We start from the raw sequence: 10,998 nt of genomic DNA on the forward strand, positions 1-10,998 counted from the left end.
CGAGACCCGCGTGGTGTTCGGGAAGGATTGAGAGGCATCTCCTTTGCAAGGGGGTCCCGGCAAGGGAAGGCAAAAAAAAAAAGAGACGGAGCATTCAAACAGCGCAGTTTAAAAGAACGCTAAAAACAAAAACGCGCACAAAAAAAAAAAATCGAACGACTCTGTAGATTGAATAAAGTCTTTCTCCAGTTGTTTCAACAGAGTAGAAGCCGTGCTACGGTCCAGTACCTCCAGAAGTACTGGGTGAAGCTCAACAGATGGGGCAGAATGGCCTCCTCTCGTTTGTGAACTGTATGTTCTTATTAGATGCCACAGAAGCAGTCTTGCCAGTAATAGCAGCGCGAGACGTCTGGACGCTGAGCCCTTGCTGCAGTGTGAAGTTGCTCCTATGTCTGCCCGTTGCCAACGACAGACATAAATAACCCGTATGAGCATCATTTTAGATGTTTTATTTAACACAGTGTAATCAAAAGAAGCTACTGAATGATATTGCAGTAGCAGTACAGCGGCATTTCAAAATGTCAAACTGCTGTCTGTTTTCGTTCAGTACCTGGACAACTACAAAGCGGTGTGTAAGCGTTTGGCCAGAGCTGTATATCGGTGTTAATCTCCCTCTCTCTCCTCCCTCTCTCTCCTCTCTCTCTCCTCTCCTCTCACCTCTCTCTCTCTCTCTCTCTCTCTCTCTCTCTCTCTCTCTCTCTCTCTCTCTCTGTCAGTAGGGGAGAGAGAGAGTCTCTCTCTCCCCCCAGAGTGGGGGGGAGGTAGAGGGGAGGAGAGGGACCCGATGGCAAGGATCGCCTCCGACTCTCTCTCTCTCTCTCTCTCTCTCTCTCTCTCTTGCAGTGTCTGGTCCTCGCTCCGACTCGTGAGCTTGCGCAGCAGGTCCAGCAAGTGGCGTACGAGTACGGGAAGACGTCCCGCATCAAGAGCACCTGCATCTACGGGGGGGCCCCCAGGGGCCCGCAGATCAGGGACCTGGAGAGAGGTGAGGAGCAGTGTGACCATGATATCTCTCTCCTCCTCTTATTGTTAAACTCCTAGAGAAACCATGAACGGATCAAACTGTTGTGCAGCGGGAGTCTAGCCCTGTGGATGCTGGGAGACTAACCGGTCTGTCTCACTCAGGTGTAGAGGTCTGCATTGCTACCCCCGGCCGGCTCATTGATTTCCTGGAGGCTGGGAAGACGACCATGAACCGCTGCACCTACCTGGTTCTGGACGAGGCTGACAGGATGCTGGACATGGGCTTCGAGCCCCAGATCCGCAAGATCATCGAGCAGATCAGGGTGAGCGTCTCGTCTCTCTGCCCCATCCTCTCCCTACTTCTCTTGCCCTCTTTTTTGTTCTCCCCCTTCGCTCGCCCTTTCCCTCACTGTTTTTCTTCCTCTCCCTTCTCCAGCCGGATCGCCAGACCCTCATGTGGAGCGCCACCTGGCCAAAGGAGGTGAGGCAGCTGGCAGAGGATTTCCTGCGGGACCCGGTGCAGATCAACGTGGGGGCGCTGGAGCTGAGCGCCAACCACAACATCCTGCAGATAGTGGACGTGTGCCAGGAGAGCGACAAGGACAGCAAGTGAGAGCGAGAGAGAGGGATATATACACTGCGACACACTGAGACACTGCCAGAGTCTCTCTTTCACACTCCCCTCTCCCTCCTCTCTCCCCCCCCCCCTCTTTTCCCCAGGCTGCTCCAGCTGATGGAGGAGATCATGGCCGAGAAGGAGAACAAGACCATCATCTTTGTGGAGACGAAGAAGCGCTGTGATGAACTGACCCGCAGGATGAGGAGAGACGGGTGAGATTGAGAAACAGCTTCCTCCCTCAACTGGTACTCCGAGCCCGGGAGAGCGCGGGCTGCCTCTCCGAGCCCGGGAGAGCGCGGGCTGCCTTCTTCCTCTCTGGGCTCTGTTTTTGGACTGTGTGCCCCAGAGCATGTCTGGCTGACATATTTATGTGATCTTTTTATTGCCATACAGGTGGCCTGCCATGTGTATCCATGGAGACAAGAGCCAGCCTGAGAGGGACTGGGTGCTAACAGGTGAGCAGAGATCATTAACAAGGGGGCTGAGCCAGGGGGTGGGCACCATTACCACAGAGATCATTAACAAGGGGGTGGAGCCAGGGGGCAGGCACCATTACCACAGAGATCATTAACAAGGGGGCTGAGCCAGGGGGCGGGCACCATTACCACAGAGATCATTAACAAGGGGGTTGAGCCAGGGGTCGGGCACCATTACCACAGAGATCATTAACAAGGGGGCTGAGCCAGGGGGCGGGCACCATTACCACAGAGATCATTAACAAGGGGGCTGAGCCAGGGGGCGGGCACCATTACCACAGAGATCATTAACAAGGGGGCTGAGGCAGGGGGCGGGCACCATTACCACAGAGATCATTAACAAGGGGGCTGAGCCAGGGGGCGGGCACCATTACCACAGAGATCATTAACAAGGGGGCTGAGCCAGGGGGCGGGCACCATTACCACAGAGATCATTAACAAGGGGGCTGAGCCAGGGGGCGGGCACCATTACCACAGAGATCATTAACAAGGGGGCTGAGCCAGGGGACAGGCACCATTACCACAGAGATCATTAACAAGGGGGCTGAGATGCAGTGAGAGACACACTGAGACGCACAGGGCTGTGTGCAGGGCCAGCGAGTGAGTTTCAAGCCTGGCGAATTAGACACAAGCTGATTTTTAATTTTTTTTTTTTTTTCAGAATTTCGCAACGGGAAGGCTCCGATCCTCATCGCGACAGACGTGGCGTCCCGCGGATTAGGTACGTGTCGATTTCGGGGGGTGGGGGGGTCGCGTGCGCCTGGAGAGAACTGAAACGGGAAATCAAATAGGATTTTTAAAACAAAGCAGTAGAAAAAAAACGTGTAATCCTAGTTTTATAAAAACCTGTTTTGGATAATATTTGGAAGTAGAGTAAATATTAGTAAATAATATATATAGCATGATCTTCCCCACATGATGACCAAAGTCTAACCAGATACTTCTTTTTGTGTGTGTCTTAAATTATTTTTAAATTAAATGTAATGATCATTTTTGTATTTATTATTATTATTATTATTTGATTTTGTTTTCCAAGTTCCTCCCTGCACTTGAAGCATACAGGCCCTGGCTTTGCACCAGGACCTAGGCATGACTAATCGAGCGCCCCAGACGAGGAGCGGAGAAAGCAGGCCCGATTAATCAATCCCAGCTCTGCCTGCCGTTGGGGGCGGGCTGGAGCAGTAAGTTCCAGGAGGGGGGAGGGGCCTCTGTGCAGCTCTCTCGTCCCAGCCTGCTCTCTGCCTTTTACAAGCCCGCCGCGCCTCTTCAGGTTCGACCTTTTGTTTCGATTGCAGCTTTAGCCACCCGTCAGTTGATTTGCAGCATCAGCTGAGAGGTTTGCTGTACCTATACTCAATATATCCCACAGTTTTGTTTTTTACAGTCAAAGAAAACGGTCCGTTTCTCCCCTTACGCTTCAATGCACAAACCAGAAACGCTGTCTCTGTACCAGAGAGCTGTTTCACTGGCACAGCTATGGCCAAACTCTTTGTATCGCCTTCAATTTTAGGATTGAGACATTAAAACCAGTTGCAACATTTAAAGGAACCAGACCGACCCCTTTTTTGTATGAGTTACCCTTCTTTTTTATCACAATTTCCCCTTTTCAAACTGCATTGGTTTATTCCCCCCCCACCCAGTGATGATTTTACACCAGCCAGAGAATCTGATTTGCCTGCGATTCCCCTGAAGGAGGCAGGCAGGCCTGGGAGTAAAGGGCTTTGCAATATGCAGTGCCGGGCTCCCTTACCGCTCCCCGCTCCACGCTCCCCTCCTCTCCTCCTCCTGTCATGTCTGGTCCTGGCAGATCACAATCCAGGTCTGTCCAATGCTGGTGCTGCAGAGGGAAGGACTGTGCTGGAACACACACACACACTCTCGCTCCCTCTCTCTCTCGCGCGTCTCTCTCGCTGGTGCGAGCGTGTGTGACACACTGTCCCTCCGCGTGTTCACTGAGAGTGTCGCCGAATGCTTCTTTGTACATCTCGCCTAAAAAAAAAAAAAAAATTGCAAGAGAGACCCAGTCATTTTAAACTCCGGTCACCCCCCCCTCCACCATGGCCCCAGTTGTCTGTTTCTTGTTACTGCTGGCTTGACTCTCTGAGCCCTGGGTGTTGACCTGCTGCCTCTCACACTGCCTCCAGCGTGTCTGCGCGCGCTGAGCACCCATCCACTGCAGGACTGTTTTAAGGAGCGCCGCTACACTTGCGGATGGATTTCAAACGCTGTACGCTACAGATGACGGCAAGATATTCCGTACGCGTGATGCGCAAAGTGCTCGTTTCCAAGCGTCCGCTGGCTGTCTCTAATCAAGCTGGGAATGTGTTTCAGTCTCATGCAGTCAAGAGAATTAAATACGCTTTCGACTCGATTACAGGTAGCCACCGAACACTTGGAAACATTTTAGTGTTTAAATGTAAAAAAAAAAAAATGCAGATGAAAACCTGATATTAACACAACAGTCTGTTTTATATAGAAGCTGTTGTATTTTAAACTCTTCGAACGCTGTGATTTCTAGAGAGCGGATTTCTGGTTAAGGGGAGCGAGCAGTGAAGAAATATTCTTGCAAATTCCATGAGGCAAGATAGTTGAGCACCCTGTATCATACACTTCAGCAAGTCCTCTTGGGAGGGAGGGGGGGTGAACTCGAGGATCGCACCATCCCAAGGTGGGGTACACCCCGCTGTCCACCCCCCAGTGCCGTCCCCATGGCCTGCTGAACTATTTTGGGAGGGCTGTTACCTGCACCTCTTCTAGGGTGAGTATGGAAGCTAGGTAGTTTTCACTGTCCATCGGTCTGTCTGTCTGTCTCTCTCTGTCCAAGTCTTACTGCTGTCACTTAACTGTCTAACAATGTGTTTGTGTGATCTTTCTTGTACGAATCAGAGTGAAATTCTAGAACATATATCTGCACGGTAACAGGAGGTAGCGTTCTGGTTAGATTGCAAATCAAATGCATGTATCCACGTTTTCTAGATTGTGTTTTTTTTTTTTTTTTTTTTTTTTTTTAACTCTAAGTGGGTTTCGTGTAAATGTTTTTAAACCGGAAAATTGTAGCTCTGTCTGTTTATACCAAGAGCCTTTCACATGCTGTCTGTGCGGGAGAGAGAATTGGCAGTTTTGGGTTTTGGAAAATCTTTTAACTAGGGGTGTAGCGATTTCACTGTGTATCGAGTCACGATGCCGTCTTTACACAATGTGTCGTGATCGAGGTCTGTGTCGATCAGATTGGGATACAAGACCACACCTTGTCATTGTAGTTGAAGAACTACAGCTCCCAGCATCCCTCACCACTGCCGCAGGGAGGGAGGCGGCATGCTGGGAACTGTAGTCGCACCGATACGCCCAGCTCATTGCAGTTCACTCCCTATGCCATTTCATTTGTGTACCAAAGTGGTCCATTATTAAATGCACATGTGGTCTTGTTATGAATCTTGCAAGCGACCTGCATATCATGAGAGCTGCAGGGTGAGGTTAGTGTGTCGTTCCACCCTTACAGCTGCTGTTTGTTGCACTGCAATGGGATCTCTCTCAGTCTGCCTCTCCCTCTTCCTTTCTCTTGATGCTGGTTCCAAGGAAGGAGGCTGCTTGTGTTTTAAGAGGATTTTGCTCTCAGTAAGCGGCAGTGTCCTGTTCCCAGCCCTTCACTGTAATGAGAAACAGACTGCAGCAGTTTCACCCCCCCCCCAAAAAGAAACCCCCAAAAGAAACTACCAAGAATTCACCAATGAGAATTCACCAACAAAGCTTGGGCCAGCTGATGCAGAGGCGTCCCTCCAAACCCTCCCCCCACTTTCACAAAACCCAGCCAGCTTGTTCATGAACTGGAGCGTGAATTCTGTACCCCTACCGTTCAAGAAAAAGAAAATAAAAACTCCCAGCCAAACTAATCAATCAGTTTCGCCACTTTCCAATTCAGATCTACCCCCCCCCCCCCCCCGGCCCCCAGTGGATGGGACCGCAGAGAAGCATGAGGCCTTCCCAAGGACCGCTGTCAGACGCAGCGAGTTTGAACAAGACGTTTTTATTTCAATCGATCAGAAATCAAGCATGTGGGGACTTAATGCTGCCTGGGGCTAGCGATGCATACTCCCCACACACACACACACACACACACACACACACACAGAGAGAGCGCTATAAACACACACACACACACAGCTAGAAACAGACAGAGACAGATACGGACACACACACACACACACACACACACACACAGCTGGAACCAGACAGATACGGACACACACACACACACAGCCAGATACAGACAGACAGACAGACAGACACAGCCGTGCACATGCTAGCCTGTCTCTCTCTGGACCACAGAAACTAGATAAATACACACACTTCCGCTCCAAAAAGTAATGGGGACAGATGAGTGAATAAACTCAGATCTGCTGCTGGGGTCTACCCCAATACTTACTGGAGTGTGTTTTGCTGCTATAGATGAGATTTCAAAGGAGGGAGCGTGCATCGATCTGATAAAGCCTCTTAATGTTTAAGATAAATATTCTGGAATAGATCTTCCATATATTTTATATTTCTTCTTGTTCAAGGTTTTATACAGCATACATTGTCGACCGCCTTAGAAAACGATTCACTATTTCCTCTATATAATTAGAAAAGTGTGTGTGTGTATTTAGCTCAGAGCCAGCTGCCCAGCGTGTCGCTATAGATAGATAGATAGATAGATAATCGGTTTGAATTATTATTAGTGATGTGATTTTTTTCATTAGCTGTTATTGCAAGTTAACAAAACTCTTCTCTTCCCATTGTCCTGGTAAGTATTCAGCGCTGCAGATGAGAAGTCATTTATCAGAACTACAAAGCTCTAGACAAAGTTTGGGTTTAGCTTTTAAAAACATTATAGCTGGATTCTAAATAAGGGTAAGTGTGTCCTGCAGAGGGGAGCCGTGCTTTATGTGGCCTTGTGGCGTACACAGTAATTGATGGAGGAAGGGTATCGGAGATGGAAGACTCCTGTTCCACAGCAGTGTGATCCAGTCCTGGCTTCACTAATAATACGACACACCTGAGCTTGTTCCCTAGACACACTGGGGGCTTACCAAGCTGGTAGCAGTAAAACCTGGAATGGATCACACTGCTGTGCAGTAGGAGTCTTCTTTCCATGTACTGAGTTGGCTGAATACCAAAGAAAATAATACTGGCGGTCTCTCGTGGGTTCCTGAAGGTAAGCGCGTTCGTGTCAGTGTGCAGAAGAGGCAGAGCTGGGCAAATTAATAGATTGGAAGCCCTTCCAGGTTGGAACTCCTGCATGCACTCGAGAGTTCTGTCTGAAGTACAGGCGTGGCTCAGCATGCATAGATTGAGCGAACAGCAAAGCGCTCTGCCTCTCCGCTCACTGTGCCTCTCGCTTTTCTCCGCTGGTCTCTCCGCTCCCCTCAGACGTGGAGGACGTGAAGTTCGTGATTAACTACGACTACCCCAACTCCTCCGAGGACTACGTGCATCGCATCGGTCGTACGGCGCGAAGCACCAAGAAGGGCACGGCCTATACCTTCTTCACCCCCGGGAACCTGCGCCAGGCCCGGGACCTGGTCAGAGTGCTGCAGGAGGCCAGGCAGGCCGTCAACCCCAAGCTGCTTCAGCTCGCCGATTCGGGGAGAGGGGGCGGGGGTGGTGGTGAGTGAACCTCCAACTCTGGGAGAGGGCAGGTGGGCATGGGGGTCATCTTTTTCTTTGTTCATCGCAGTTGGGATAAACAGTTACTGAGAATATCACAGTTTGTCTTTACTCTTTTCGGTGTGTCTAGGTAACAAGCTCAGGTGTGTCTTATTGTTAAACTCCTAGTGAAACCTGGAATGGGTCACACTGCTGTGCAGCGGGAGTCTTACTTGTCCCTGATCTCTGTCTGAATATCCCACGGTTACCACCAATATACTGCAGCTCTCCACTATAAAATCAGCTACAAACCTCCTTCAACCAAAGTCTGTCTACAGGGATGGGAACTCCCGCTGCACAGCAGTGCGATCCAGTCCTGGTTTCACTAGGAGTTTAATATTAAGACACACCTGAGCTTGTTCGCTAGACACACTGGGGGCTGATCAAGCTGGTAGCAGTAAAACCTGGAATGGATCACACTGCTGTGCGATAGGAGTCTGATTTCCATCCCTTCTAGTTTTTAATGTAGAAGTGTTTCTAAACGCATTTTTTTTTATTGACCACGCCCCTCCTTGTGTTTGTCTCCCCCAGGTGGTCGCCTGCGGTACCGCGGGGGCGGCTCTGACGCCAACAACCCCAACCTGATGTACATGGATCAGTGCGAGCGGCGCATGAGAGGGGGGGGCTCTTCTAGCCGGGGGGGCAGCGGGAGCGAGCGCAGCAACAGCAACAGCAACAAGCACTCCTCTTCCTCCTCCTCCACCACCACCACCTCCTCCTCACACAGAGAGCAGAGCTACAACCACGGGGCCCCCCAGGAGCAGCCTCAGTACGCCAGGGCCCCCGGGGCCCCGCCCCTCCCTCTCATGGCTCAGCAGTTCATCCCCCCTCAGCCCCCTCCCATCATGAGCTTCATGTTCCCTCCCCAGCCCGCCCCTAGGAAATAGACTCCAGAGGTCAAACTATAAAGAGAAGTTGTTTTTTTTTTTTGATCAGCGTTTTCTTTCTATTCTGGAACAGGGCAGGGAATCTGGTGTCTTCTGATAAATGTAGGCGTTGCAGGACAGAATTGGATTGCTTGCAATAGTTGGCTTTTAATTACAGCACAGAAACATACTTTGAAGACTTTCTCACCCATGCAGAATACAGCTGGGGGCAAAAGTTTAGCATCACCTAGAATTTTAGGTTTGAGACTTAAAGAAACCACAAAATTATATCTAAAAAAAAAGAAGTCTGCTGGAAACCATAATAGGAGTACAGTAGTGTTTCATGTTAGATTTCAAAATGTCGCGTTTTGAAGTTTTGTCAGTTCTTTCTATGGGAAAACTACAAAGCGCTGGGTGTGTAATTCAGTGTGTTAACATTCAGATGGTTTCGTTCCACTTTATGAAGGAGAATCTACAGGGTGATGCAAAACTTTTGTCCAGTGAACACGCTGACTGAAAAGATAATGCGACTCCATCCGTATAGCTTTACCTTGAAGTTTGATTTGGGTGTCAGATTGAGAATTACAACTGATCTAGAGTGATATAAAGTATACAGTATAATGATTTTGTAAGAAGGGGTGATAGTGTGGTTACTAGCTGAAGCTAGGTATTTTATTAAGCGGGCAAAGACTTCTATAGGGTGCGAAAGCATGTGTTGTACTGTGTCACAGTACACGCATCTATACAGCTCTTCAACTAAAAGAATAGGGGGGGCAGATTTAGTTTTTTTTTTGTCAAACTAACTAAAGGTAAGTTTGGCAGCCAACAAAATGACCCACAACAGATTTAAAGAATGTGGCAAGCTGTGTTGTAATACAGATCATTCTGCCAAAAAGTTAGACGATCAAATTATTTGAGGTTCAGTTCGGTGGGGACCATCTCATTGATTCAGTTTTGTGTTTTCAGGAGTTTTTCTGTCAGGCGTCCGTGTTTTGTCGTGTGTTTTATAAAGCGAAGGTAGGAGTCTCGACGAACACGGACACGCAGCGCGTATAGCTCTAATCAAAACCTTTCTTTATTGAAAAGCTGTTGGTAGTTTTTGTAAAGGTAGGTGCTTGTTAATGCTTCCCTCCAGGTAAATGCGAGGGACACAGTTGTGTTCCTGTGGGGTTGCTTATTTGTATGATAACTGATTATATTTTTCTTGTTTTGTGTATGAATAAGTGTAAGAGTTTGCAGCAGTAGAGAGAGAGAGAGAGGTGGATAGTTGAGTATCTGTGTAGCTCCAGCAAGTGGTTTTCATCCTGTTTTTGATTCGGAGATCGCAAGGTTGTCTTTCCCCGTGTGAAAGCCTGCGGTTTAACGTCACTCCGTTAGAATCATTAAAAAGAGGATGTTTGCAATTTGAATTGTGTATTTTAATCATTGAAAGAAAACGTCATCCTTGCATTTGAAATCTGAGGACACAGTGCCACGCAGTCTATTCGACAGGTTGATGAAATGATTTGCTTTAGAATCTGTCTGGAAGGTGTTAAACAAATTTGAGATCCTGTGAAGAACTAGACTGAGAATCCACCAAGTTGAAATTTATTTTTGAATCCTTGGATGTTGGACGATTTGGTCTTGTTTTAAAAAAGACTAAAGCTGGGGATGCGATAGATTCATTTGCAGCGTGACTGTTAGACCTCTTCCTATCAGTCTCTGGAACAAATGTGGTTTTTTTTCTAAACGTCTTTTATAAATATGTATTTTTTGTATTTGCTTGACATGCCTGCCTGCGTTCCTGTGCAGAGTTGTCTCTCTGTACCTCTCAAATTTCCTAACGAAACAAGTGTGTTGTGTTATTTTCAGAAATCTGTTGAGCACAGGATAGACAGGAATGTGTTGTGGGGAGAGAAGCGTTCCTGGGCCGGGGTGGCTAGTCGGATGTGTCTGGGGGTAAACTCGTGTGTGCTTTACACATCTGGTAAATGTGAATGTTTTGTCTTTCACGAGCAGCGTCTGTGTTTGAACACGCAGATATTTGCCGCTGTTTCTGTGAAATAACCCTTTTTGACTTTCTTCCCTGCTGTTCAGATGTCATGGGTAGGGTGAAATGTATCAGAAAAATTGTCTGTTTTTGATATTAGCTGTTCTTTTTTCAGGTTTAATTACAAAATAAAGGTGTGGGCAGATTTGTTCAGATTTGGTGTGGTGGTTTTTTTTTTTTTTTTTTTTTTTTGCAGTAGCGTTCATTAATTTCAACAGATTTGGGTATTAATATACCAGGACAGTGTGTTTGTATTGCTAATGATAGCTTAGAATTGATCACTCTTGTGGCTTAGCGAACTTCAATAAAACCGCGTGTTCACACTTCAGGGTAATCTAATGCAACCATGTAAAAATACTGAAC

General features: G+C 48.0%; 1 protein-coding gene across 1 annotated transcript; it reads left to right on the top strand.

Moving 5' to 3' along the window:
• Positions 1-765: 765 nt before the first annotated feature.
• LOC121309358 (probable ATP-dependent RNA helicase DDX17) lies at positions 766-10,790 on the top strand (the record flags this gene model as incomplete). The annotated part of the gene is made up of 8 exons (XM_041242239.1): positions 766-985; positions 1,126-1,286; positions 1,400-1,572; positions 1,684-1,794; positions 1,976-2,037; positions 2,720-2,779; positions 7,465-7,701; positions 8,272-10,790. Coding segments are annotated over 8 exons (1,380 nt in total), but the record flags the coding sequence as incomplete, so codon positions are not given.
• Positions 10,791-10,998: the final 208 nt, after the last annotated feature.

The sequence above is a fragment of the Polyodon spathula genome, unplaced genomic scaffold (genome assembly GCF_017654505.1).
Source record: "Polyodon spathula isolate WHYD16114869_AA unplaced genomic scaffold, ASM1765450v1 scaffolds_1230, whole genome shotgun sequence".
Lineage (NCBI taxonomy): Eukaryota > Metazoa > Chordata > Actinopteri > Acipenseriformes > Polyodontidae > Polyodon > Polyodon spathula.